Raw genomic sequence first — 24465 nt, 5'->3', positions numbered from 1 at the left:
AATTTAAGAAGAATAACTAAAACTGAAAAAGAACTCCCGTCAAGAAATAGAACTGCATAACTGAAAATGAAAAAGAATGTCATCTTGCAATTATCAGGAATGAAATGGATTGATAAGAAACTCGAACCAATAGATTTAATAAGGGCACAATCATGCGTATTACCAGCACCAAAGATCACTGAAACTAACAACATCAGATTCATTCTACATCCTTATTAGAAAACTATCATGAGCATTCTTAATACGGAATAGCATTTTTTTTTGTATCTTATAATAGTGCTACTCTATGAGTAGACCGCAGTGCATCAATATAATGTCGACGGAGAAAGGAGGAGGAGCAGAACTGAAAGAACAAGAACAAATTTCCCCTGAGATTAAGATTAAGAACCAAATCCCTAGCCAAATCACGAACCAATAAGTCCTCTAGATCAAGAACTTACCTCAAATTCAGAACGTGGAATGGAAGACCGGAGCAGCGGAGGCCAGGCGTAGACGGCAGCCTTCTGGCACTGGACTCCCCGTGATTCCGGACCCCGCACCCCGCAAGCAGTTGTAACCACGAATTACAGAAGGAGGCTCTGCTGTGGTGACCTGCGAAGGAGCAGTCGCGAAGGACGAGGAAGGAGGAGATGGGCGGCGGCCCGGCCGGTGCCGCTAGGGGTTCGTTGCTCTCAGGGTTCGGGCCAGGCCCACAGGTCTTGCCGCCGGGGGACGGGGCGGGGCGGAGCGCGTGCGGTTGTGGATCGAGAGAGGAGTTTCGTGCGAGAGAGATCTGTTCGGGGCTGGGGATTGAGGATAAGAGAAGAGAAATAAAGAGTCAAGGGTGGCGGCGCCGCCCGCGCCGGGGGCGTGCGGCAGCTGCGCTGGGCGGCGTGGGGGGCGGCGGCGGCGGCTAGGAGACCCGCGGCCGCGATGGCGGAGGCGAGGTGGTGGGAGGAGCGTGGGGTCGCCAGCTCGAGATCGCGAGTGAGCCCCCAATAAGCTCCCTGCTTTCCCTCCCTCTTTGACAACGCCCGTCCAAATAAAAGGAAGCCAGTCAAGCCTCGGGGGAGCGCTGAGAGGCCGAACAATCCACCGGCTTTAGGATATGATATGGATGTTATTTGTCTCTAAAGACTGTAAATGAGCTAGCCAGCCACGCACAAATTTATCACCAAAAACAGCTTAACCCCAGGCGTTATCAGATATTCCATCGAGACGTACTGCAAGTGAACCACATATATCATTCTTTAAGATGATAACCACCACACCAAGCAGCTGATGCAAGCAAAGCTGGGTGGTGAAAAATCACGAGAAATGTTCAGATATTAAAGCACAGGGAAAACAATAAAACTACACTGGCCTGATCGATCTGGCAGCCGCAGGTAGCATCAGCATCTAAGAGAGATGAAGTAAGAAAAAACCGTAGCTCCAGTCGTGCTTGCGGAAGCACGACTTCCGTGCATCCCCTCACCTTGTAATTCTCCTTCAGCATCTCGTCATATCCGATCACCGTCTGGTCTCGATAGAGAGGGAAATCACTAATCATCCCTTACCATAAAATTACCTTATGCTCTCATCAATTTCAACTTAGGACGGTTGGGGTGTGCTTCGGCCATGCTCTTGAAAGCAACCTCCACAGCCTCCACATCTGCAACTTTCACGCCATGACAAAATATCTGTACATAGAGCTCAGCAAGGCTGGAGAGGTGGTGGATGCCAATATCATCAAAACCACCACGACCACCACTTGCACATTTGATATCTATTAGACAAATGTTGATGAAGAGCTTCCTGACATTCGGCATAGCCCCCGCTTCAAACATAAACTCTCTATCATGCAACCAGAACGTGAACGCCTGCAACCGTTGAAACCCCCCACTGCTGCGAATGATGACAGGTTTTGCGAACTTTGGCCCAAAAAATTCGAGCAGACTAGGTATGCTTCCAACCATCTCAACATCCTGCTGCACTACCCACTGGCCGCAGAGAGTTAATTTCTCTAGGTTGGCGAGTGAAATAATCCATTTGGTAATCCAACAGAGTTGCTTATTGGCGAGGTAAATCTCTCGAATGCATTTGAGAGCAGGGATAAAAAATGGATGCCCCTCTATCAAGGTTCCAGCATCCTTTCCTTCAATTGAAAACTGAATAGAGAGGGTGTGAAGCTTGCATGTGTCCAGTTTACAGAGGGAGGACACTATCATTTCTTTTTTCTTGTAGCTTGCTTTGTCGTCCAAATAAACACTCAGTTTCCTCAGATTTATTAGTTTGCCAAGCTCTTCAACAAACTTCACTGATTGCTCAAAAATGTCTATAAAATTCCCAAGCTCTTGCAACTTCTCCATGTTTCCAATACAATCAGGCAATTTAGTATATCTTGGAACAAAAAGCCGCGCCAGTCGTTTTAGACGAGTAACCGATTCAGGCAGCTCAACTAACATTGAGTTGGACACGTCTAGCGTCTCCAGATACACCAAGTCTCCAATCTGTTTAGGAAGCTCACTTATACTTAACAGTATACTTAACCGTATACTTGGCCGTATACTTGACCGACTGGTGGTCAAGTATCTCAGCTGACAAAGTCTTCCAATATCTTTGATATGATGATTCTTCAATCCATTGCAATCTGCTAGATCCAGCACCCGCAGAGCATTTGACTTCACAAGGGAAGGAATTAGATCGGCTTTGCCAAAAATAGCAAGTGATCGAGCATGTGATAAATCCAATTGCTCCACCCTGCCTTGATCTTTATTTCCAGTGAGACAAAGCCGGCGAATTTTGCTATCTCGTTTTATATGATCGCTTAAGAATGTACAGAAGTTCTCTTCAATAGACTTGCAAATGAGGAAATCAAGAATGGTGTCATGGACTCGGCAATCCCATGCCTTACCATCATACCCTATATTCACCGGCTGTATTAAACTTCTGTTCACAAGCTCATGAAAATATGCCACTCCTAGCTCAATAAGATCTTCCCCGCCTTTGCCATGGATGAAACCCTCAGAAATCCATCTGTGTACTAATCGTTGCCTTTCAACCACAGAATCTTCAGGAAACATAGTCAAGTATAATAGGCAACTTCTTAGATCAAGAGGAAGGTCAAAGTAGCTCAGAGATAATATGTAATTCATGGCATCAATGTCACAAGTTTTCCCTTGTGCAAAGCTAATTGAAAGCCGTACGCGATCCCACTCTTCTTTTGTTTTCCCAGTAGCCAGCAAGCTAGATATGGCATTGATGGCCAGTGGCAAACCACCACATCTTTTTAAAATATCTTCCGATGCTTCTTTTAAGTTAGGAGGGCACTTTTCTTCACAACCAAATATTCGCTTGAAAAATAACTTCTTTGAGTCAGCTACACCAAGTGGTTGGATTTTGTACACAAGATCCCCATGAGAAGAGCAGCAAGATTCAGCTACATTATTTTTACGTGTTGTGGTCATTATTACACTACCACAATCATTCTTGACCAGTGCACAGTCCAAATTTTTCCACGATTGTATGTCCCATACATCATCAATTATGATAAAGTACCTGCAATATAGTTATAGGAAAAAATATTAAATAACATCATGTGCTATAGGAGTATCGATACAAGGTTCACATGACATTTGTAGTAATGAACTGAATAGAATACGTGTGCTATACCATTCACTAATATATACATTAGCAATCATACATGTGCAGTGCACACTTTGAACAATATATAAGGTATGTCCGCTATAGTATAAATTCAACATCAGGTCTCTGTTTTTTTTACAAAACCTACACTGCACCTGTATGTCTAGTCTTATTTCAGAAATATCATAAAAAAGGGACAGAGAAACAACAATTCTCATCTATACAAAATGAGATCACGAAAATATCATAATTACAAGAATGATCAAGGGTGCACCATTACTTGTGTGCAACTATTGGTAGATCATTACAGAATTATATTAAAGATTCTAGAAAGCTTGGGTCAAAATTAAACCATCCTAACTCGTCCTATGTATTATCGGTATAGATATAGCTAGATTATTTATAGGTCATTGGTTAATTTAAAATATGTCCTTTCGAGTAGTCTTATTGCAAAATGTTCTTACCGTCTGAGATTTATGGCTACCTAAAATATGAAAATGCGCCGAGAACGCCATGGCCTTGAGCATTACACTGCCTGCCTCTTCTACGATCACTTCGCTTGAAGTGTTGTCTTGGGTTTGATCCACTGCGGCGCCGCCAGCCGCCGATGAGGACCTAGTTGTCTGGTGGAGAACAGCTAAGCCAGCCATGGCAAAAGTGCTCAGAAAGGGCTTCTCCAGCATGGTGCTGCTGCCTGCTGACGGCCTGGATGTTGTTGAAGCACCGAAACGCGTGCATCTTCAACAAGAGCAGACTGGATGGAAATCTACTTCTGCGATCAAACCAATACGAAGCCATTGCGTGGACCTTGGGAGGCACGTAAGGGTTGCGTTTAGTTATCCCAGGGTGGGATGTTGCTTAGTCCTCACAAAAACGTTGTACTCAGCCTGTCCGGCTTGTAAAACTCCTTACTTTTCAATACACCGAGACACAAGCTTTGTGTTTTCTCGAAGTTGTAGAAGTTTGCAGATTCAATCTTCCAAATGTGGAATTTTGTAGTGCTTCAAGATTTAATTTAATTACTAGTTATTGTTATTCTGCCATTTCAATTTGTAAATAATCCTTTAGGAGGTAATAATTGATATTTCTAAGTAATCGTCTATGCGCCAAAATAAGTTGTGCTATTTTACGTTTATCCCATTACATGTATGAATTGGAGAATTTTTAAAAAGCAACATACATTATGTGAGCTTTTGTTTTGCTGCGACTATTCTGGGAAAAGGGGGGAACCCACCCCAATTGTTATAGAATTGTTACGAAAGATCAAGTATTGATAATTATTTACAAAACCTTGAACTAGAAACAGTTCACCAATGATTTCAGACATGTCTCACGGCGCTTAAATTAGGTAGAATTTGACTTTGCAGTCTACGCAATAATTTGTAGCAATTAAAATTAAGCCATAACAAACTAATTGTGGTAAGATTTGTGTATTTCAAAACCATGGAAGGATATGAAATGTGGCTGAGCTACAAAAGGTTTTAGGACTTGCGTTTTTTATGATAATAGAACAAAACCTTTCCGGCCTGTGCATTTGGAGAAATGGTACAAATACAAATATTACCTTATGTACACTATGGTTACATTACCTTTTATCTTTCAGGAAATCTCTAATCTGGTCGATAATTTGCTGGTACGTCGATCTAGGATGTTCCTTTCCATTGCTGATTTCAGATAATATAGAACTCAAGATCTTCGTCATATCAGGACTTCGAGAAATTGACACAAAGGCCCGACATTCAAAGTTTGTTCCAATCTTGTCATACATCTGTTTAGCAAGAGTCGTTTTCCCCAACCCTCCATATCCAACAATAGATACAACTTTAAGGTGATGTGCCGCTTCACCCTCCTTGTCACTCAACCACTTCATAAGCTCATCTGTCGGACCATCGATCCCAACAAGTTCTGACGCATCTTTATAGACCTCACACAGTCGAGGGTCGACCTTTTCATGTCTAGTTCTGGCGGACTCATCGATCTTGTACCTTCAGTGGCAGGGCAAGAAGTTAGACATAAGAAGGCCAAATAAGTGATCAAATTTGATGGCACGGGGTATATGTCACTGATGGTACAGAAAGACCTTAAAATGCAAAGGGCTCTACAAAATTTGTTTGTGTACCTACCTTGCGTATCTCTCGCTGACCACCTTTACTTGGCTCTTGATGTCTTTGACGTCCTTGGCAATCTTATGGCGGGTCTTGATGTTTGTTATCTTGTCCTTGGTACTGTTAAAAAGCCTCATGATACCTTCGGACTTGGAACTAGGCTCATCTTCCACGAGTGCCATGAACTTGTCTATGCTGTCCTCGATCTCGTATGACAGCTCCCGCACAGCATTTGCACGGAGCTTGGATTGCTGGTCAGGTTCCTCCACATCTGCCATCATCAAGAGGAATGCTTGCATCGCCTCAAGCTCATCCTTGAGGAACTTGATGTCATCACGAACACCCTTGAGCAGCTTGTATTCATCGCTCAGCATGGTGCCCAGCTTTCCAAGTAGGGAACCCATGGCGCCCGTGGAAGCGCTCACCAAAAGTTCAGCCATTTGGTTCCACCCGATCAGAACAAAGTTCTCTCCAACTAGCTAGTGTAGTTGATGGAGTAAACCGATGCAGTGGTTGCTTTGAAGGGAAGAAACCTCTTTTGGTTTATGCATGTGTAGTTGATGGAATAAACAATTCCCAGATCTTCAGGATCATGTAGTAGCTATATATTGGGATTTGTGAGCAACTGCACCAAGACAACAAAAATGAGCACATATTAAAGAACTAGACTGCCCAGTGTCCTTTTATTTTGTACAGTCGGACTAAACTGCTGCCAGTAGCGTTAGGCAACAAATTGATTAGAAGGAGATAGCGAAAAAAGCACACGGCCGTACGTCAGGGGATCCTCCGCGAAAAAGCACCTGATCAAGTGCTCGATCGAGATACTGAAATCAAACGAAGGTGATCTCTCCCTGAAATCAAATCAAGGTGTTACTTCTTCGTTGGACCGATTCTTCCAAGAAAGAAGGAGGATGGCACGTTGGGGCAATCCAGAGAGGAGGAGGAGAAATCGGGCAAGAAAACAAAGGGAGTTTCTGTTACCTGGTAAGAACGATGATATGATTTTCGGTGCCCGGCGATGAGATCCGCTGCTTGCAGGCCTGGAGCTTGTAAGCAGAGTAACTTTATTGGGGGGAGGAGATCAGCTAGCATCTATTGCTTCTTGAGACAAAAAGGACAATGATGCGTTCAGAGCACATGCATGCAGCTGCCAACCTTATCACCTCACTCAATTATTGTGTCGGCAACCACCAGATTTAAGTCTGAAAGGAATTGTTCACTGATGAGCACCTCCAGATTTTTACCCTCCTTAATTATTGGCCCCCACACAACATTTTGTGGTCGGCATTCATAGGAATCTGGGAGACAATATTAACTTTTTGTTGACCAAAGAGAGTAACTAAAAGTTGCATATTCCAAACTTGTGTATTATGAATCCAAAGATCTTTAATCATAGTAGGATAATGAAAACCAGAATTCTGGATAAAAAGACTTGTGAATGTTATTTCAGAAAAGACACCAAGGACCAGACCAAATGCAAGTATTACCTTTGGATATTTGCAAAGTAACAACATTGATAAGAGGTTTCCTCACCTTAAGAATTGAAGACCAAAAAGCGGACTTAGGAATATCAGTGGGCGCTTTCCAGAAAAAGGTATATGGAAAATATTTAGATTTAAGATCCTTGCTGTAGTGCTATGATTAGTGGTGACAATTTTCCAAGCAGAATTAACTAGAATAGCTTTGTTGACAGCTTCTAAATTTCTAATTCCTAGACCACCTTTTTTTTTGAATTTACAAATCTCAGCCCAAGCCTTGAGGTAGAGGGGCTTCTTTTGATTCTCCTTAGGCCTGGACATTTTACTCGGTATTCGGAGAGTAGCTCGACTCGTTTAGTACTCGGCTCGTTAGACTAAAGAGCAGAGTAGAGCACCTCCTGAAACTCGTTAACACTAAAGAGCTTAACGAGCCGAGCTAGCGAGACTCGCGAGCATGCTCGTTAGCTCGTTATCTGGCGTCTGGCGGTCAAACCAAACACAGTAACCCACGACTTGTTAGGCCCAGCACACCCTCCCGAATAGCCCAACTGCCTGAATGCGGCCCAATCCCAAGACTCGTTAGGTTAGTCGGGTCTCTAGTCTCCTCCTCGTTTCGTACTCTCGTCAAACTAATATTAGTCTTATTAGTGCTTTTGTATTGTACTGTATGAGGACACCGAAGCTATAATGGCTGCTAGTCTTATGAGTATTTGTGTCGTAGCCTGTAATGGTTATTAGTCTTATTAGTTATGGACTTATTGTATAATGTTGTACACATGCTTTGCTTGTCATTTTTTCTGCATACATGCTGACCATTTTTTTCACCACTAACGAGCTTAACGAGCGCTCGCGAGCAGTAAACGAACTGAGCCAAACATGTTTTGATGTTCGTTAAGGTTAACGAGCATAACGAGCCGAGCATGCTCGATAGCCAGGCCTAATTCTCCTCTTGAACACCAGTCCACCAGAAGTCTCTTATCACTGCATTCATTTTAGCCAACATCTTCTTGGAAAACAAAATATTAGACATATAGTACACATGAAGAGCGGCTAAAACTGATTTGATTAGAACAAGTCTGCCCGCATGAGAAATCTTGTTAGCTTTGTAACCATTAAGTTTACTTTTTAACTTGTCTAAGACAAAATCATAAGCAGTAGTTCTATTTTTGGCAGACAATATAAGAGGATGGCCTAAATGGAAGGATTCAGGTTTCATATTACCACTCTAAAAATACCTTTGACGATGTCTCTCTGCGCATCCACCACATTCTTACTAAACAAAACCGAAGACTTGGCCTAATTAGGAGTTTGACCTAAAAGAGAACAAAAATGTTGCAAAGTGTTCCAAATGGTCGTTGCTTCTTCCCATATGGTTTGTCCACAGATTATTAAGTCTTGGCTTTGCTGTTCGGAAAAAGAAAAAAAGATTGTTAGTAAATACCTAAAGTACCCGTATGCATGGCTGGCTAGATTTGACTGGCACCCCTTATCATTCACGGCAAAAATAAAACGGTTTCATCCGATTCATATTAATGTCTCAAATTTGCTCAAATATGGATGTATCTATGTGTAAAAAATGTTTAGATACATGTAATATTTCGACAATTGGGGAGGATGTCACGTTGGGGCAATCCAGAGAGGAGGAGGAGAAATCGGGCAAGAAAACAAAGGGAGTTTCTGTTACCTGGTAAGAACGATGATATGATTTTCGGTGCCCGGCGATGAGATCCGCTGCTTGCAGGCCTGGAGCTTGTAAGCAGAGTAACTTTATTGGGGGGAGGAGATCAGCTAGCATCTATGGCTTCTTGAGACAAAAAGGACAATGATGCGTTCAGAGCACATGCATGCAGCTGCCAACCTTATCACCTCACTCAATTATTGTGTCGGCAACCACCAGATTTTAAGTCTGAAAGGAATTGTTCACTGATGAGCACCTCCAGATTTTTACCCTCCTTAATTATTGGCCCCCACACAACATTTTGTGGTCGGCATGGAGATAAGGAGCTCCAGCGAATATCAGGGAATATTGATCCATTGACAAACACCATCTTTGAGCATTTTGAGATCAGATAAAGACAGAGGCAGGGAGCAAGTAAGATGGTTGTTGCTCAAGCCCAGGAGGTGGTTAAAATGCATTCAGTTTGATTAAACAGCAGGGAGAGATTAACCAACAGGCAGAGCACCTCCAGATAATTTTACCCTCCTTAATTATTAGCCCCCACATAACATAACTATTGATCCACTGACAAACACCATTTCTCTCAGCATGTTCAAAACGTACACACAAAGGGACCAAGTAACCTGGTTGTTGCTCAAGCCCAGGAAGCACTGAGAACGCATACAGTTTAATAAATCTGCAGGGAGAGATCATCAACCAGTAACCATGTCAGTAGCTGCAAATGAAAAGAAGCACATACATATAATGACTCCAGAGATGAGTTAAGGATCCTAGGCTTATGGAAGAACAAAAAACATGAATCATCGTCACGATTCACAGGTCAAAAGAGCAGGGTTTTGAAAGCAATCGATCCGGTCTCTCTCACGGCCAATAATGCAATGCAGTGCACGCCGGATGTTGGTGTCTGTTGAACTGAACTTTAAACTGAACAGAATTGGAGGTACTATAACAATCGTACATGCAGCATCAAGATATGGAAGGAAGTGCCTGTCATCATATTGTCAGGATTGCTACTATAACAATGCTAGCATAAGATTTGAAGCTCAAGAATCTACTTGTACTAAACCGGATGCTGCTAGTTTTCTGCCCACATAACTAGAACGCCTCCGTGCCAAGAGCAGCAGCAGCAGGCAGAAACAATGTAGTCTACAATACGTGCCAAGATCATGCCAGTAGCCACAACGACTCATCAATCCATTAATTGGGCATGGAAAGTAAAATAAGCAAACGATCCAACATGGAAAACCATCAAGTTAACACGATCCAGAATCTAGCTCCTATGAAAGCATGCACCCGATCTGGCTCTCGTCATTTCCAGCTTAGGACGGTTGGGGTGTGCTTCCGCCATGCTCTTGAAAGCAACCTCCACTACCTCCACATCTGCACCCCTCAAACCTTCACAATCTATGTCTACATGCAGCTCAGCAAGGCTGGAGAGGTGTTGGATGCCAATATTATCAAAACTACCACGACCGCCACTTGCAGATTTCGTCTTCTCTAGGCAAATGATGAGGGAAAGCTTCAAACATAAACTCTCTAACACCCAAGGTGAACCCGAACACCTGCAACTGTTGAAAAAGCCCACTGCCGCTGATGGTGACTGGTTCTGAGAAATTTGGCCAAGTAAATTCGAGCCTTATGAACTGTCCCGCAAGAGTTAATTTTTCAAGGTTGGCGAGTGAAAGCATCCATTTGGTAACCCAACAGAGTTGCCCATTCCGGAGGTCAATCTCTCGAATGCTTTTGAGAGCAGGGATAAAAAACAGATGCCCCTCTATCAAGGTTCCAGCATCCTTTCCTACAAGCGAAAACTCAATAGAGAGGATGTGAAGCTTACTCGTGTCCAGTTTAGGAAGAGAGGACACTAGCATTTCTTTTTTCTCATAGCTTGCTTTGTCGGAGTCATCATAGTCCAAATAAACACTCAGTTTCCTCAGATATATTAGTTTGCCAAGCTCTTCCACAAACTTCACTGATTGTGAAAAGATTTTTATATGATTCCCAAGCTCTTGCAACTTCTCCTCCATGTTTCCAATACAATCAGGAAATTTAGTTCCTCTTGGAACAAACAGCCGTGCCAGTCGTTTAATTTAGACGAGTAACAGATTCAGGCAGCTCAACTAAATCTGAGGTGGACACATCTAGTGTCTCTAGATACACCAAGTTTCCAATCTGTCTAGGAATTTCACTTATACAATCCTGACTGATGTTCAAGTATCTCAGATGGAAAAGTCTTACAATATCTTTGATATCATGATTCTCCAATCCATCAGAATCTTCTAGATCCAGCACACGCAGAGCATTTGACTTCACAAGCGAAGGCATTTGCTTGGCTTCACCAAAAATAGCAAGTGATCGAGCATGTGATAAATCCAATTGCTCCGCCCCAACTTGATCTTCATTTCCAATGAGAAAGAGCTGGCGAACTCTGCTATCTGGTTTTATATGATCCCTTAACAATGTACAGGAGTTCTCTTCAATAGACTTGCAAATGAGGAAATCAAGAATGGTGTCATGGACTCGGCAAGCCAATGCCTTTCCATCATACCCTATGTTCATGGGCTGTATTAAACTTCTGTTCACAAGATCATGAAAACATGCCACTCCTAGCTCAATAAGATCTTCCCCGCCTTTGCCGTGGATGAAGCCCTCAGAAATCCATCTGTGTACTAATCGTTCCCTTCCAACCTCCAAATCTTCTGGAAACATAGTCAAGTATAATAGGCAACTTCTTAGATCGAGAGGAAGGTCAAAGTAGCTCAGAGATAATATGTAATTCATGGCATCAATGTCAGAATTTTTTCCTCGCGCAAAGCTAATTGAAAGCCGTACGCGATCCCACTCTTCTTTTGTTTTCCCAGTAGCCAGCAAGCTAGATATGGCATTGATGGCCAGTGGCAAACACCACATCTTTTTAAATATCTTCCGATGCTTCTTTTAAGTTAGGAGGGCACTTTTCTTCACAACCAAATATTCGCTTGAAAAATAACTTCTTTGAGTCAGCTACACGAAGTGGTTGGATTTTGTACACAAGATCCTCATGAGAAGAGCAGCAGGATTCAGCTACATTATTTATACGTGTTGTGGTCATTATTACACTACCACAATCATTCTTGACCAGTGCACAGTCCAAATTTTTCCACGATTGTATGTCCCATACATCATCAATTATGATAAAGTACCTGCAATATAGTTATAGGAAAAAAAAAATTTAAGTAACATCATGTGCTATAGGAGTATCGATACAGGGTTCACATGACATTTTTAGTAATGAACGGAATAGAATATGTGTGATATACCATTCAGTAATATATACATTAGCAATCATACATGTGCAGTGCACACTTTGCACAATGTATAAGCTATGTCCGCTAGAGTATAAATTCAATATCAGGACTCTGTTTTTTTTTTTACCAAACCTACACTGCACATGTATGTGTGCTAGTTTTATTTCAGAAATACCATAAAAAAGGGACAGAGAAACAATTGGCCAGCTCTACGACCTCCAAACCGGTCCAGCAGGCCAGCATCGGCTCCCTCTCCTACACCCGAAGTCCTGATCGCAGTCCTTCCTCTTCCCCATTGATCTCTCTGTGCACCTGCGTGGTTGCAACCATCGATCTTCTCGCCAACGCTTCTCCTCTCCCCCGTTGATCTCTATCTCTCTCGGCATCGCATCCCCAACGCCGCTCCCTCTCCTCGCTCTCCGCATCCTCCCTGCATGGTTCTTAGGTCCGGTGCCACCGTGACCTTCGATCCGGCGCGCTGTCACCCCGTCGAGGAGGAGCCAGCCTCCAATCCGGACAGGATTAGCATGGGGAGCTCCTGAGCGACATGTCGTATGGCGACGGGAAGGACTGCGACGGGCACAAGGAGCGCCTGTGCGGCGTATGGTGACGGGAAGGACTGGGACGGGCGGGCAGAACACATCGCAGGTGATCGATGAGGCGGATCGTGGGTGTGCCGTGTGCGAGGAGGAGGCGGCGGGCGTCTGAGGAGGCTGGGCGAGGAAGAGATCGGGAATGTTGATCCGGATCCATTGCTCGAGCAGTTCGTGTTGGAGAGATCGGGATTTCGGGCGACTCCGTGTTTGACTTGGACATGAGTAGGCATAGAGGGGGCAGCCACGAAGAGATCTGAATTTTGGGTGAGAGAGGGGACGTACAAGCATCGCCCACGGTCCTCACTGGCCACCAACTCCAATTTAATATATTGGTATAGATTGTGTTGGTTTGGATGGGTGGATGGATCCATTTATGTATTTGTTTTTCGTGCTCCTGGCTTGAATCTACAGGTTAAATTGAAACCTTGATTTGTAATTCCAATGCCGCCAATTTGTTTTTGCCATGCCACATCATCCAAAAGCCGCCTTTTTGTCTGGTTATTTGATTGAAAAATCCTATTCGGCCTTCACCTGGTTTGCTGCTTGCTACGAGGCCCGACAGGCTAACCGGGCCCGAGCTGGCGGCTCGGCCGGGCTCGTGTGCCGTGCCTGGGCCAGGGTTTCACTGGAGGAGTTAGCAGTAGTGGCGGGTCGTCTACCCATCATTAACCACGATTTTAAACCGCCACAGGTGGGGTTTTACGTGGTAGTGTCAAAACATTTTATCAAAGCATTACAATTAAGTTGTTGACAGAGAGTCACAATGAAATTATAGAAAAATCACAAAAACCGTGCGAGAATTATATGAGAAAAGGTTTGGTCGGACGAGGTACACAAAGAATGAGAAATTTTGGATTCGCGGCGGCAAACTTCCTGCTCGTACATCTGCTGTTATTAAAAGACTTGGCTTGATCTATGATGAAGACATTTTACTACACAAGACTGATAAGCATTATGAATCGACTAAAAAAAGAGAACTTATGTCGCAGGTATTCTGATTTTCTCTTCAACTATCCTCTTTTTAAGTATATGATTTGGAATTACCATATCTTATTTTTGTCCTTATTTTGGTGTCATATGCAACTTGTTCAACTGTGATGAAGCTTTTCGCGAATTATTGTTATTGCTACATACATCTGCACATGTTGGTGATATAATATTATAACGAAGCATTACTACATCGTTTAGACTTGCAGCTGGAGGAACAATTAAGGTGCAATATTTTCCATTTACCATAATTTATCATTTAAAATTACCCCCATAGAAAATCAGGAAAGAGTTATACTAACTTTCTCTTAACTTTGCAGGCGTGCACACTAGTTGCTGAAGGCATTTACAAGCGTCCATTTGCATTTGTAAGGCGTCCGGTCCGAGTGGGTTTTGTTTATTGAACAATATTGCAATCGGAGCTACCAAAATATTAAAGAATTACGTAAGGTCTATATTTGGTCTATATTAATTACTTTCATGAGAAATTAAGAACAACAACATCAGCGGCATAAGGTTTGGAGATTCAACGAAAAGAAGAACAACCATATATGTTCTGTCAATTTATCAATTAAAATTCATATATTTTCCATTAATCTATCAATTCAAACAATGCCTTTAATGTGAAACAAAAATACTTAGACTTTTTCTCATTATTTTTAGTTAATTTGAAGCATCCATTTCTGCGTTTTCTTTAACATGGTTCCACAGCAACGTACGGTGCATCATCTAGTTTATTATCTCATTGTGGTACTCTACTTCTTCGGTGTGGTGGTGGTACACCACATGGGGTGAGGAAGCACACTTATTTATACTTGCACAAGATCACTGGATGCATGACAAGTGTCATTATCTTAATTAAACATGCTAGTACAAATATCTATTATCTATTTTCCCGAGCCTGCACGACATGTGGCGGAGGTTATTTCTTTTTTATTGACCATCTCATGTTTTACATGATTCATTAATTGGAATAATGACAAGCTTGTGATGACATTGTAGGCCCGAGAAAACATCCTTAAGGAGGAGTATATATATACTACTCCCTCCGTCCAACAACAGGGGACATATTAGGTTTCGGTTGACCAAGCGTTTGACCACAAATTACTTTATGAATATGTGACTAATGTGATCAAAATCATAACCATAAGCAAATATTCTTGAGCAGGAATATAATGATATGAATATATGTCATACAATAATATATTAATAGAGTAATCTGTGATCAAAGCATTGGTCAAAGGAAAGCTAATACGCCCCTTATTCTTGGACGGAGGCAGTAACTTGCTTTCTTTGTTGTTGGGTGCATGCATGAATATATGTACGTAGGAACACGGTGAGCATGAACCTGCACAACGTGAGCCTGTCCTACATGTCGGTCACCGTGGTCTCCGCCACCAGCAACTCCGTCCCGGTCATCACCTTCCTCTTCGCCGTCCTCCTTCGTCTTGACTCTTGAGTCCCTCAACCTCCGCACCGCCACCGTCTCCGGCGCATCCAAGCTCGCCGGGGTCATCCTCTGACTTGCCGGCGTCCTCGTCATCGCCCTCTACACCAGGCCCACCACCGTGCCACCTCTCACCTATCCTCATAATATTAACACCACATCATTATCGCCATCGCCATCGTCGTCGTTGTCGTCGTGGATGAAGGGCACCTTGATGCTACTGCTGGCCAGCATCACATGGTCGCTCTTCATCGTGCTCCCGGCCTCCCTGCTCAAGGAGTACCCCAACAAGCTCCTGGCAACCGCTCTCCAGTGCCTCCTCAGCACCGCCCAGTCCTTCTTGCTGGCCATGGCGGCCACCATCTACTCCTCCTCTTCTTCCTCTTCCTTGTAAATGTCGTCATTGTGGAGGCTGAGGATGGACGTGGGGCTGGTGGTGGTGGCCTACTCCGGGTTCGTGGTCACCGGGGTCTCCTTCTACCTCCAGGCATGGTGCATCGAGTGCTGAGGCCCGGTGTTCCTCGCCATGTCGAACCCGGTCGGGCTAGTGCTCACGGTGCTCTGCTCGTCGGCGTTCCTCGGCGAGGTCGTCCGTCTCGGCAGCATCCTTGGTGGCGCTCTGCTCGTTGCTGGGCTGTATAGCGTGCTCTGGGGGAAGAGCAAGGAGCAGCTGCTAGCATCGCCGCCGCCTTCTTCGGACGCCGGTCTTCCTGTTGCACTGCCGGACAGTAATAATAACAAAGAAGATGAAGAGATGAAACAGCAGCAGGGGGAGGAGAGAAGGGATTCACCAATGCTGCAGGTGTAGCTGCTGCAGAGTTTACAGGGGAAGTCAGAAATCAGAACTGATGTCATGTATGTATGTAACAGTAGCAAAGGTTACTAGCTAGTTCCTCTTGCTGATGCAAGAATTAAGATAGCTGGTGATGGAGCCGAAATTGAAATTAAAACTGAAAATCATGCAAGTAGCCACATGGACTCGTTAGTAGGAGTTAATTAGCAGATTTGCTAGACATGAGCAGTGTAAGTAGATTATTAATTTGGAGATGGAAAAACTCAGATATTAAGCACAAGGAAAACAACACACTGTCCTCTGGCCTCTGGGAGGTAGCATTGTTCTTGTTGTGCAGACGGGGCCAAACTTGAAGCCAAGTAAGTAGTAACTAATTTTCAGTTCTACTTCTTCTCGGGGTGCATACGGGGCCAAGCACAAAATTACCTCGAGAGCAGCTCAACCCCTTACCAAGTTTATCTTGTAACCATGAATAAACAGATGGATGACTAAATTAAGGATCTTTGTACTAAGATATGGAAGGAAGTGTCTGTCATCGTATTGTCAGGTTTGCTACTATAACAAGGCTAGCTAGCACAAGATTTGAAGCTCTGGAGAGCTCAAGTATCTACTTGTACTAAACCGGATGCTGCTATCTTTCGCCCACACAACTAAAACGCCTCCGTGTGAAAATCATGCCAGTAGCCACAACGACTCATCAGTACATTAATTGTGCATGGAAAGTAAAATAAGCAAACGACATTAATTAAGCACAACATGGAAAACAATCAAGTTAACACGAGTTTAGTTTCTTCATAACAAAGACTCAGAATCTCGATCAATCCGACAATCCTGCCAGTCCTGTGAAAGCATGCACCCCATCTGGCTGTCCACATCTGATAAACGACAAATAAGCCCCCGCGTCTAGTGAGTTGCCTGTGGCGACTCACGGGGCGACTCCCACCCCCTAACCCTAGCGCCGCCATCCTATCCTCTCCCCTCACCGCCGCCGCTGCCGGCCACCGGCGGCCACGGCGGGAACTCCCCTGCCCCTCCGTCTGTGGGGCTAGGCGCTGCTGTTTCTTCTCCCGTGGGGGCTGGCGCCTCTTCCTCCTTCCGCTTGGGCTGGAGCTGCTGCTCCTCCTCCGGCGGGGCTGGCCCCTCTGCTCCTCCTGTTGACGACGATGTGAAGGTGTGCGCGGCTTGCGGTTGGTCGCGCCTGGTGGCAGGGTCCCTGCTGCTCTGGCCGGCGCTCCCCTTTGAGTTGAGATCTGCAGGCGCCTCCTCAGCCTCGTCAGCGACGGTGTGGTTCTCGCTTCCCAACAGCGGTGGACATCTCCGGCGGGCTGCTGCTTCCCTGTCTCCGTCACGGCTTGTATCCTCGATGGGGGTCTCCAGGTCGGTGGTCAGGGGCCGGGCGAAATCCCTGCCCGGCAGCGTTCGGTGCCGACGACGGCGACACCTGCGGGAGCCGTTACCTCCTTGGAGGCGTGGTCGTGGCCCCTGGCCATTCCTTCTCCATCCTCGGGCTCCAGGGGAAACCCTTGGTTCGGTTTGCCACTGCTCCGAACCAGGAAGCGGCGGTGACACCTTGGCGTCGTACCCTCCTCGGAGGCACTGCTTTGGTAGCCTGTGGGAGTTCGAGTGTCGTGGCGTGAGATGGCAGCCTCTCTGTTCTTGGCGGTGAGGCTTGGTGGTAGAGCGAAGCCGGTGTTGATCCTCTGCTCTGGGCATTGGACTTCAGGGCGCGATGTTCGTCGCTATCGGTTCCCTAGATGATGCATCCTTCCCAATTCAGTTCGGGCCATTCCTCTACTTGCCGACCGGGGCTTGATCTGCTTCCAGATTGGCCTCCCTTCTTTGGCGTATTGGTGGGGGGCTGGCCAGGGTGGTTTTGGTGTCATGGTTGCAGATTGGGGTGTCTTGCAGCTGTCGTGAAGCGGCCTTCGAGGTCTTGTGTTCTGCCTTCTTTGCGCTAGGGCTGGAGGTGGGCAAGGCGAGTCTCATGTCATTGTGGTTTCAAGCTTGGTGGTGCCTCTTTAACTTGCTCTGACCCCAAGTTGGCTCAAGATGCTGGTTGTAGGTCTAGGCTAGCTAGGGCTCCGTCTTAGGTCGTCTGGTGAGGACGGTCGTGTTTTTTCTTTCTTGGCCTTGCCGTTGGCGGGTGCGGTGCATATGTTGTAAATCTTGTAACTTTTGGTTACTCGCGCTTCTTTGCGCTTTCTTCTTAATGAAAATGACACGCTTCCAGACGTGTTCGAGAAAAATCTAGCTGTCCACCACCTTTTAACTATCACTCATCATCCTTTAGCATTTCCTCTGCCTGATATCTCCTCATTTCAAGTTTAGGACGGTTGGGATTTGCTTCGGCCATGCTCTTGAAAGCAACCTCCACTGCCTCCACATCGGCAGCCCTCGTGCCTTGGCAATATATGCTTACACAGAGCTCAGCAAGGCTGGAGAGGTGCTGGATGCCAATATCATCAAAACCACCACGACAACCACTTGCAGAATTGATATCCTTTGGCCAAATCTTGACGTAAAGCCTCCTGACATTTGGCATAGCCCCTGCTTCAAACATAAATTCTCTAACACACAAGTTGAACTCCAACACCTGCAAGTGTTGAAACCCCCCACTGCTGTTGCTGCTGATGGTGACTGGTTCTGAGAAAGATGACCCACTGAATTTGACAAGACTAGGTATGCCTCCAACCATATCAACATCCTGCTGCCTTATCCGCTGTACACAGAGAGTTAATTTTTCTAGGTTGGCGAGTGAAAGCATCCATTTGTTAATCCAACAGAGTTGCCCATTCCGGAGGTCAATCTCTCGAATACTTTTGAGAGCAGGGATAAAAAACGGATGCTTCTCTATCAAGGTTTCAGCATGCTTTCCTCCAAATGAAAACACAGTAGAGAGGGTGTGAAGCTTCCTCGTGTCCAGTTTACGGAGAGAAGACACTAGCATTTCTTTTTTCTCATAGCTTGCTTTGTCAGAGTCACGATAGTCCAAACGAACACTCAGTTTCCTCAGATTTATTAGTTTGCCAAGCTCTTCCACAAACTTCACTGATTGCTCAAAAATGTCTATAGAATTCCCAAGCTCTTGCAACTTCTCCATGTCTCCAATACAATCAGGCAATTTAGTTCTTCTTGGAACAAACAGCCGTGCCAGTCGTTTTAGACGAGTGGCCGACTCAGGCAGCTCAACTAAACTTGAGTTGGACACGTCTAGCGTGTCCAGATACACCAAGTCTCCAATCTGTTTAGGAAGCTCAGTTATACATGTCCACTTGATGTTCAAGTACCTTAGCTGAAAAAGTCTTCCAATATCTTTGATATGACGATCCTCCAATCCATCACAATTTTCTAGATCCAGCACACGCAGAGCATTTGACTTCACAAGGGAAGGCAATTGCTCGGTTTTGTGAAAAGCACCAAGTGACCAATCATGTGATAGATCCAATTGCTCCGCACTGCCTTGAACTTCATTTCCCATGAGAGAGAGACGACGAATTCTGCTATCTGGCTTTGAGGGACTGCTTAAATAAGCACAAAGTTCTTTTTTTCTCGAACACACCGAGCAGCGTGTCATTTTCATTAAGAAGAAGGCGCAAGAAGCGCAAGTACAAACAGGCAACAAAGGAGCCCCAAGGGGACTCAAAAAGAAAAGGAAAGAAAAGAACAAGGAACAAAACTATGGGGGGGGGGGGGGGGGCAAAAGAGGCAAAGTCGGGGGGCGGGCGTGAAGAGGGAGGTGGTCAAGATGGCGCGCGCCCGCGGCCTGCCACAAGTCCGCCTCCACAAAGATCTCCTCAACAAGACAGCTGCACACGGAGAGGCGTCCTCGAAGATGCAAGAGTTCCGCAGCTTCCAGACAAAAAACTATTAAGTAACACCATGTAACTTGTAGATGAGGAAATCAAGGACGGTGTCGTGGACTCGGCAACCCCATGCCTTGCCATCATCATCATATCCTATGTCCACCGGCTGTATTAAACTTCTGTTAATAAGCTCATGGAAATACATATCTCCTAATTCGACAAGATCTTCCCCATCTTCACCATGTATGAAACCCTCAGAAATCCATCTGTGTATTAGTCGCTGCCTTCCAATTCCATAATCTTCTGGAAACATAGTCAAGTATAATAGGCAACTTCTAAGGTAGAGGGGATGGTCAATGTAGCTCAGCGATAGTATGTAGTTCATGGCATCAATATCAGAATTTCTTCCTTGTGCAAACCCAATAGAACATCTCACGCGTTCCCACTCTTCTTTTGTTTTCCCAGCAGCCAGCAAGCTAGATATGGCATTGATGGCCAGTGGCAAACCCCCACATCTTTTTAAAATATGTTCTGATGCTTCCTTCAAGTTAGGAGGGCACTTTTCTTCACAACCAAATATTCGCTTGAAAAATAACTTGTTTGAGTCAGCAACACCAAGTGGTTGGACTTTGTAGACAAGATGCCCTTTTGAAGAGCAGCAAGATTCAGCTACATCATTTATACGTGTTGTGGTCATTATTACACTACCACGATCATTCTTGACAAGTGCACAGTCCAAAGTTTTCCATGTTTGTATGTCCCATACATCATCAATAATGATAAAGTACCTGCAATATATTTGTAGCAAAAAAATATTAAGTACATCACATGCTATAGGAGTATCAAAGCAGAGTTCACAAGGCATTCGTAGTAATGAACTGCATAGAATATTAAGTAACATCATGTGCTATAGGAAAAAAATATTAAGTAACATCATGTGCTATAGGAGTATCGAAACAGAGTGCACACGATATTTGACGTAATGAACTGAATAGAATACGTGTGCTGTGCGATACCATCGACTAATATAGGAACGGAGGAAGTACATTAGCAATCGTACATGTGGAGTGCACATTTTGTACAATATAAGCCATGTCCGCAATAGTATATATTTTGTACAATACATAAGCCACGTCCGCTAGTGATTTTTTTTACAAAACTTACACTCTGCACATGTATGTCTGCTAGTTTTATTTCAGAAATACCATTAAAAAGGGACAGAGAAACATCAATTCTCATCTCTACAAAATGAGTTCCCGAAAATATCATAATTACAAGAATGATCAAGGTGCACCATTACTTGTGCGCAACTATTGGTGGATAATTACAAAATTATATTAAAGATTTTGGAATTCTTGGTCAAAATTAAATCATCCTAACTCGTCCGACCTATTATCGGTATAGATATAGCTAGATTATTTATAGGTCATTGCCTCTTTGGTTAATTTAATTTTTTTCCTTTTGAGTAGTCTTATTGAAAAATGTTCTTACTGTTTGAGATCTATGGGTTCCTAAATTATGAAAATGCACCGAGAACGCCATGGCCTTGAGCATCACGCTGCCTCCCTCTTCTGAGATCACTTTACTTGAAGTGTTGTCTTGGGTTCGATCCATTGTCGCGTCGCCAGCCACCGGTGAGGACATAGTTGTCTGGTGGAGAACAGATAAGCAAGCCATGGCGAAAGCGCTCAGAAAGGGCCTCTCCAGCATGGTGCTGCTACCTGCTGACCGATTGGATGTTGTTGAAGCACCGAAATGTCTGCGTCTTCAACAAGAGCAGAGAGGAATGAAATCTACTTCTGCGCTCGAGCCAATACGAAGCCATTGCGTGGACCTTGGGAGGCATGTAAGAATTGCATTTAGTTATCCCAGGGTGGGATGTTGCTTAGTCCTCACAAAAACATTGTACTCAGCCTGTCCGGCTTGTAGAAATCCTTATTTTTCAATATAGGTACTGAGACACAAGCTTTGTGTTTTCTTGAAAAAAGTTGTAGAGGTTTGCAGATTCAATCTTCCAAATGTGGGATTTTGTGGTGTTTCAAGATTTAATTTAATTACTAGGTATGAATTGGAGGATTCATAATTGATCTTTCTAAGTAATCCTCTATGAGCCAAAATAAGTTGTGCTATTTTACGTTTATCCCATTACATGGTATGAATTGGAGGATTTTTAGAAAGCAACATATATTCTGTGAGCTTTTGGTTTGGTACAACTATTCTGGGAACATGAGGGAACCCACCCCAATTGTTGTAGAAGTGTTTTCAAAGATCAGGTATTGATAATTATTTACAAAACCTTGAAATGGAAACAGTTCACCAACGATTTCAGACATGTCTCACCACGGCACTTAAATTAGGTAGAATTTGACTTTGTAGTCGACGCTATAATTTGTAGCAATAAAAATTAAGCCATAACAAACTAATTGTGGTAAGATTTGTGTATTTCGAAACCATGGAAGCATATGAATGTGGCTGTTCTAGCTACAAATGGCAGTGCTACAAAGTTTTTAGGACTTAAATATTTTATGATAATAGAACAAAACCTTCCGGCCTGTGCATTTGGAGAAATGCACACACTCAGTCTGAATTAGTAAAAATGCAAATATTACCTTATGTACACTATGTGACATTACCTTTTATCTTCGAGGAAATCTCTAATCTGGTCGATAATTTGCTGATATGTCGATCTAGCATGTTCCTTTCAATTGCTGATTTCAGATAATATGGAACTCAAGATCTTCATCATATCAGGACAACATGAAATTGACACAAAAGCCCGACATTCAAAGTTTGCTCCAAGCTTGTTATAGACCTGTCTGGCAAGAGTGTCTTGCCTAACCCTCCATACCCAACAATAGATGCAACTTTTACCTCATGGGCCGATTCATCCTTCTCACAGCTCATCCATTTCACAAGCTCATCTGTCGGACCATCCATGCCAACAAGCTCAGATGCATCTTTATAGACCGTGCAAAGTCGAGGATCAACCTTTTCATTTCTAGTTCTACAGGACTCATCGATCTTGTACCTACAGTTGCAGGACAAGAAATTAGATCGATACAAGAAGACATAATGAGTGATAAAATTTGATGGGAAAGGCTAGTTGTTCTATAATAAAACACGATCTAGAAAATAAAAACAATTTATTAATGTGCCTACCTTGCATATCTCTCAGTCACATCCTTGACATGGCTCTTGATGTCTTTGACATCCTTGGGCCTTGGCGATCTTATGGCGTATCTTGAGGTTGCCGATTTTTTTATGCTCTTTCTCATGATCTTTTTCATGCTCTTGCCGTCGGAGCTTGAACTGGACTCTTTGTCGACGAGCAGCATGAACTTGTCGATCTTGTCTTCGATCTCGTACGATAGCTCCCGCACAGCATTGACACGAATCTTTGCTTGCGGGTCAGGTTCCTGCACATCTGCCATCATGATGAGGAACGCATGCATCACCTCCAGCTCATCCTTGAGGAACTCGACGTCGCGATGGACATTCTTGAGCAGCTTGTACTCATCGCTCAGCATGGCGCCCAACTTCCTCAGGACAGCGCCCATCACTCCCGTGGACGCCATGAGCTCAGTCGAGAGCGAGGTCAGACCTCCCCGCTTAGCGAGCTAGTGTGCAGCCACTCCCAGTGTGTGTGAGCAGAAGAATGAAGTTTTGGGAAAGCCAGACTAACCACCAACGTCGTCTTCTGCTTCGATCTGGTTGAGCTGCGGGGACGGACGACGGTCGGCTGCGAGGAGGCGGCGGCGGCGGCGGTGGCGGAGGATGGGAGCAAAGCAAATGAGGCTCGATAATTGAGTGCGTGAGAGGGAGAGAGCACAGTGAGAGTGCTTTCACTCCCGAATCTCACTCCTCTTCTCAATTATTCACCCGTGAGTGAACAGTGAGAGTGAACACTGCTCTGGCTCGTCTGAAGTCTGAACCACACCCCTCCTCCCTCTGCATAAAAATTACTGCTGCTTCATTACTTCTCTGCAGGGCCATCCAACAACATCTGACTGTTATTTCTATAGGATTAGCTAGGTGTAGATCAGTACGGGTAGAGAGCCTTTCTGTTGTTTGATTCGTGATAGCTATGGGGATCCATAGAGAGAGAGAGGATATGGGTACCTACCTTCTCCTTGGCTGGATGAGCTCGACGTCATGGACGACATGACGCCGAGGAAGACCAACGGCGAGCGGGTGACGGCGGCGGCGGAGCTTTCCGTTGCAGTCTGCACGAACCCTAAATCGGTAGGGGTATTTCGGTGGGGTGGACGGCAACGCATCGAACCTCGTAGTGCGTGCCCCAGCCCCCCACCTATGTATATAGCACAGCGCGACAGGGGCCCGCCAACCATATTGGGTAGGACGCCCCCCATCAGGGCGCGTCAGATCTGGGCCCGGTGGGCCGTTGGGCCCACACGGTGGAGATCACTCTAACATTCTCCCCCTTAATCTCAACTTTTCTTTTAACTGTATACTTTTTACTTTACTCGTTTCACCACCGATTAGTGCGTAGAGCATGTTTCATCGTCTCAGCTCAATTGCCAATAGAATCAGACATCTACAACATACATTTCTGTGTTGAAACAAATTCTGTTTCTTTTCGGGCCTTCTTTATCCAGGAATCATAGGGTTTCCCTTAAACCCAAGCTGGCTAAATGTTTCTTGAACACACTGGGTGGTAGGTCTTTCGT

General features: G+C 44.6%; 1 protein-coding gene and 3 pseudogenes across 1 annotated transcript; 1 reads left to right on the top strand and 3 right to left on the bottom strand.

Annotated features, from left to right (window-relative positions):
- Positions 1–23726, bottom strand: part of LOC100828185 — a 35248-nt pseudogene extending 11522 nt beyond the window's left edge.
- On the bottom strand, positions 1259–9260 carry LOC100829387 (disease resistance protein RPP13). The gene is made up of 7 exons (XM_024458217.1): positions 8871–9260; positions 8422–8590; positions 6690–6910; positions 6482–6559; positions 5727–6333; positions 5193–5588; positions 1259–3516 (listed from the first exon to the last, which is right to left on the bottom strand). The coding sequence occupies exons 5-7, from the start codon at positions 6146–6148 to the stop codon at positions 1548–1550; spliced, it is 2787 nt and encodes a 928-aa protein (XP_024313985.1). The 5' UTR covers positions 6149–6333; positions 6482–6559; positions 6690–6910; positions 8422–8590; positions 8871–9260; the 3' UTR covers positions 1259–1547.
- LOC100828785 lies at positions 9724–11936 on the bottom strand (annotated as a pseudogene).
- On the top strand, positions 14922–16538 carry LOC100828485 (annotated as a pseudogene).
- Positions 23727–24465: the final 739 nt, after the last annotated feature.

The sequence above is a fragment of the Brachypodium distachyon genome, chromosome 2 (assembly GCF_000005505.3).
Source record: "Brachypodium distachyon strain Bd21 chromosome 2, Brachypodium_distachyon_v3.0, whole genome shotgun sequence".
In the NCBI taxonomy this organism is placed as follows: domain Eukaryota; kingdom Viridiplantae; phylum Streptophyta; class Magnoliopsida; order Poales; family Poaceae; genus Brachypodium; species Brachypodium distachyon.
Note: the sequence above shows the minus strand (reverse complement) of the source record. Positions and strands in the feature narration are given on the sequence as shown.